Source organism: Ceratina calcarata, unplaced genomic scaffold, assembly GCF_001652005.2.
Source record: "Ceratina calcarata isolate Rehan_Ccalc_2016 unplaced genomic scaffold, ASM165200v1 scaffold1635, whole genome shotgun sequence".
In the NCBI taxonomy this organism is placed as follows: Eukaryota; Metazoa; Arthropoda; class Insecta; order Hymenoptera; family Apidae; genus Ceratina; species Ceratina calcarata.
Window position 1 is genome coordinate 2,826 of NW_017137654.1, and position 4,600 is coordinate 7,425.

Sequence of the window (4,600 nt, forward strand, 5' to 3'; positions counted from 1 at the left end):
TTTCTATGGCGTTTTGGCGATTCATTTAAGTACACTCTATTAAATATAAAACTCTTTATGCTTGATTACGTTTGTTCGCTCGTCCATTCAGTTTCTATTTCATTAAAACTATGCTCTAGTACGTTTATTTTATTAAAACTACGCTCTAATGCTTCTATTTTATTAGAACTATGCTCTAGTGCTTCTATTTTGTTAAAACTCCCCTTTAGTACGTTCGGAATTAAAATGTGACGCGAGTTTCATCGAGCTGGCACTATTACCTCCGTTATCGGGGTTCTCAAATAAATTACTGTTAGCGCCCAACCATTCATCTATAGTTGACCTGTACTTCATAATCCATATCATGTTTGTTGTCGCATCTACCGTGGCATGTATCAGCTGATGCATCAGTTGTCTTTCCATGAAAAATGCATTCAGCTGAAATTAAACAAACAATTCTATACATTTCGATTTCAATTTCAAAATTCTTCATTAATGACAAAGCGACGGGTGTTTAGGTTCTGCTTCTATCATCGCAAGAATCACTTGTACAGTATAATCGAAGGATATAGTGAGGTCATAAAACTTGTTAGGTGACTGAAATCGGCATCCCTTTAAAGGGGTAGACATCGAAGCGGCATGACGAGGCAGAATGTCAATCTTAACCACAAAATTGACCAAAATAATAAACACTATATTATTAATTTTAAAGATGAAACGTTGTACAAATTGCTGTATCAATTATTGCATCAATTAGATTCTAAACTGTAATTACTTGGCCATGACCTCGCAATATCTGTGCCTCCAACTGTACCATGCAGTTCTACAGGGTGATCTGCCTAGGTCATGGACCTAAAGGACGTAACATCGTCGCGGAAAGCCGTGATGAAATACGTAAGGGGGTTGCAAATCATGAACGCATGCGCTTCCCTTCCCATGCAGCAAATTGCTGATCATATTGTGGTGCACCCATGGATCTAAAGAACGTAGCGTGAGGTAGGGTTTTAGATGAGGGTGGGCGTGATTCAAGAGGCTGAGGGGGGAATATGGAGGAGAACAAATTGTTAGTCAGACTTTAGCGTCATCTATAACATTCTGCAGGCTATTTTGAATCTGTTGCACAGCTTCACGCATACCCATTGTTCTATCTATAATACGTATCTTCAACTGTAGTATGCACTGAAAATAGTTAAAACTTATAGGGTGCACCACAATATGAGCAGCAATTTGCTGCATGCGGAGGGCAACGCATGTGTTCATGGTCTGCAATCCCTTACGTATTTCGTCATGCCTTACCGTGACAGTGCTCCGTCCTTTAGGTCCATAGCCTAAATGTAGCCAAATAAATATCTCCTTTATTTGGGACGACAGAAACACTATTTTTCATGCATTGTAAATAGTATCAAAATATGAACGCTTTTCAAAATTTTGCTTCTCTGAATTTTGGACGTCACTAATATGATTATCGGTAATTGTTTCCAAGGTTAAAACAGTAGGCTTACGTCATGGCGAAAAGTCAGTGATATCGGTGAAAATGATGTTTATATTTAATTTGAAAATTCAAATTTTGTGAATCAAAGATCAATTTAATGTCCTATCACTAATACGTTTGAACGTGTTTCAATGTCAACTATAATAGAAGAAAAAAGTATAGAAGAAACGAAAATCAGTGACGTTAAAAACTTTGAACAAAGTAATGTTTAGAAAAGAAAATCCTGTAACATTTATGTTTTGTTAGCATTTATATAGCATAAGAAACGTTTTTCCTATCATTGCAAATGAATGAAATATTGCGATGTCCACACTTATATATATATAGGCAGACTACCATAACGCATGAAACAAGAGGATATGTAATGAAATCTGTTTTTAGAAAGATTGGCTATGTAATCGAACTTACTTCAAAATGCTGCTCTTGAGTCGTAACTGCACCACCAATTATTGAAGCGACGTCTTCTATGACGGATTCGAAATTCGCTCTGAAATCACGAAGTGAAAAAATTACGACAGTTATATTAGATACAGATTCACACTCTCATGTCGTGACCATCGTTTTTTATTTTTCTTTTAAGGTTGTATGAATACTTAAGTAAAGATGGCGACATAGCATTTAGATTTTAACAATTATTAAATATTACATCAATAGGACTCTGCGAAATTTTAGAAATTTTACGAGGCTATTATAAAAGTTGTCACATCCTGAGTTCTTACGTTGAATGGAAAAATTTTGATTTCATTCATGAAAAAATACAGGTACAACAATGAGAGAATATTGTGATTTTGTACAATTGTTAATACATGTTTTGAGAATAATTTAAACTTGAAATTCGAGGAAATTATTTAAGATGTATCATAAAAAATAAGCAAGAGTAGAAATTGTAGGATTTATAGACAACGTAAACAATTCCAAGTCAAGTACAATTGTATCAAAAAGTGTCAAAACCATATGTTATACGTAAAAAGTTGATTGAATTAAAAAAAAATACGTCAACAATTTTGTGAACCTTTCTAAAAGTTTATCGGTTCACATATTGGACATAGCTTCTTATTACGTTTCTTAAACTTTTGAAGATCTTACGATTCACACAAGCTTAAGTAAACGTAACAATGACCACGGTGAAAAGAAAGAAAGGTACGAAGTTGGTTACATTTGCCTGATGCGTTTGTTTTCTTTGAACAGGAACTTCGAAACAAGTTCGGCACCAGCCGGATATTTGGACACCACGTTTTTCACGCCGGTCTTGAAATCAATCGGGTAGCTTGGCTCGAGAGTTGAGTTTAAGTATGTCATCAGAATCTCAGAGGAATTGGAACAGGCTAGGGCCATCAGTAGATCCTTTTTATCGTCCTCATCGAGCTTAGATGTAATTATGTACTCCAGAGTATCAGTCCACTCGCTCTCGCTCGCCTTCCTGACCCCAGCGCAAAGAATTTCCGTCTTCAGATTAACGTCCAATCTGTGCACAAGATTATAAGACGTTGAGAAGTAGATTATAAGAAGTTAAGAATTTGTTGATAAAAGGCATTTATCACAAGATATGAATACTACATTAATTGCCTGCCACATCATTGTCTCTAGACTGCGGATTTTATACATCTATGAGAAAATTGAATATAAAACACAAACTAAATGCATAGAAATATACGAAATACTAAATGCAAAATGCATTCCGCAAAAGATTAAAAGAGTTCTATTTGAAACACATTTCTAGAAATAGTTTATTTTGCTCAAAAAGCCACAGTTTACATATTACACTTGCACGCCAAAATAGGAAATTCAAGAACTATATAGTTTTGTAATTATGTCAATGTGTTCTTATTGGGTTTAGTGGAATAGAACTGCATTGCTATATTTAATTGAAAAAAAACTACAGAAAATAGTGACAGAATTTTGAAACATTATGCAGTGTAATTAATTATATTAGAAATATATTATAATATATTTCATCGAGAATAATGAACACTCAGAAGATAATAAAAAAATATTGTTATAAATTTACAATTGAAACATGGAAAAGCTCTGGAACAATTGACAATGAGACACAATAACAGCACAAATTCTCTTCACATATTGGATTACCTTTGAATATTTTTCAAATAAAGAAATCGTAGTTAAACGACTTTAACGATTATTAAAAATCCTTTTAATTCTGTTTATCCTATTTCTATTATAACATACCTTCTAACGTTGTAAAATCAAAGAATGCACTTTATTTAAGACACGCTTAATTTTTTGCTAAGTTATCATTATGCTTATTCAGAGTTTGAATTTATTTTTGAAACGGTATAGTAAATGTCTCAATTTCTGTTCACGTCATAATTTTCACTCATTGGCTTATCATTACGTGTAAAATGATGGGAAAAAGCCAGTAAGTAGAAACTGTCACGTGAACAGAAATTGGGTTTCGACAGAGATTAAAGACTATACTTTATTTAGGCTCAGTTTTTCCGGAGGTTGTATAGCTAGAACAACTTTGATCTTAATGCATAATTGTTCGATGATGTAACAAATTTCAAACGTAGCTTATGAAATTGCAGATTCAATACATTTATAAAGAAATTAAATGTATAAAAAGGAAAAACACTAATGCATAAAAATTAAATAATATTAAATACAAAATGTATATTAAAGTAAGTTCTAATGAAAGCAGTTGCTGTTTAAAATGCATTTTCAAACTGATACTATAGTTTATTCCGCCGTCGCGGTTAAACCTGCCCTAATCATCCTGTACATAAAGGGCGTATGGAGAACCAGAACTCATGGTACATCTTTTAATAGGAGGTTCCTGAAGTTATTTTAAACAACATTCTATTATTACCACGCCTCGGACAATATTTTCGCAAAGGAAAATGTTGTTTAAAATCATTTCAGGAATCTCCCATTAAAAAATGTACCATGAGTTCTGGGACAGACTCTGTAGAAGAAAGAGCATACGAATTGTTATAAATTAAGAGAACAGAATGTCAACTTACTTCATCTCAGGATTTTTGAGCCATTGTTGATATGTTTTCTCAGCATAGGATGTGCACTTCTCGACGCCAGCTTCGCAGGCCCATCTCATTGCTTCTACTCTGAGCATTTTTACGAGATCGGTATCATTCGCCTTCGGTTCATAACCCA

The 4,600-nt window shown here is 33.9% G+C and overlaps 1 protein-coding gene across 1 annotated transcript; it reads right to left on the reverse strand.

Annotated features, from left to right (window-relative positions):
- Positions 1-260: 260 nt before the first annotated feature.
- LOC113465266 (aminopeptidase Q-like) lies at positions 261-4,559 on the reverse strand (the record flags this gene model as incomplete). Its single annotated transcript, XM_026819831.1, has 4 exons — positions 4,453-4,559; positions 2,628-2,936; positions 1,880-1,958; positions 261-417 (listed from the first exon to the last, which is right to left on the reverse strand). Coding segments are annotated over exons 1-4 (652 nt in total), but the record flags the coding sequence as incomplete, so codon positions are not given.
- Between the last annotated feature and the right edge of the window lie 41 nt (positions 4,560-4,600).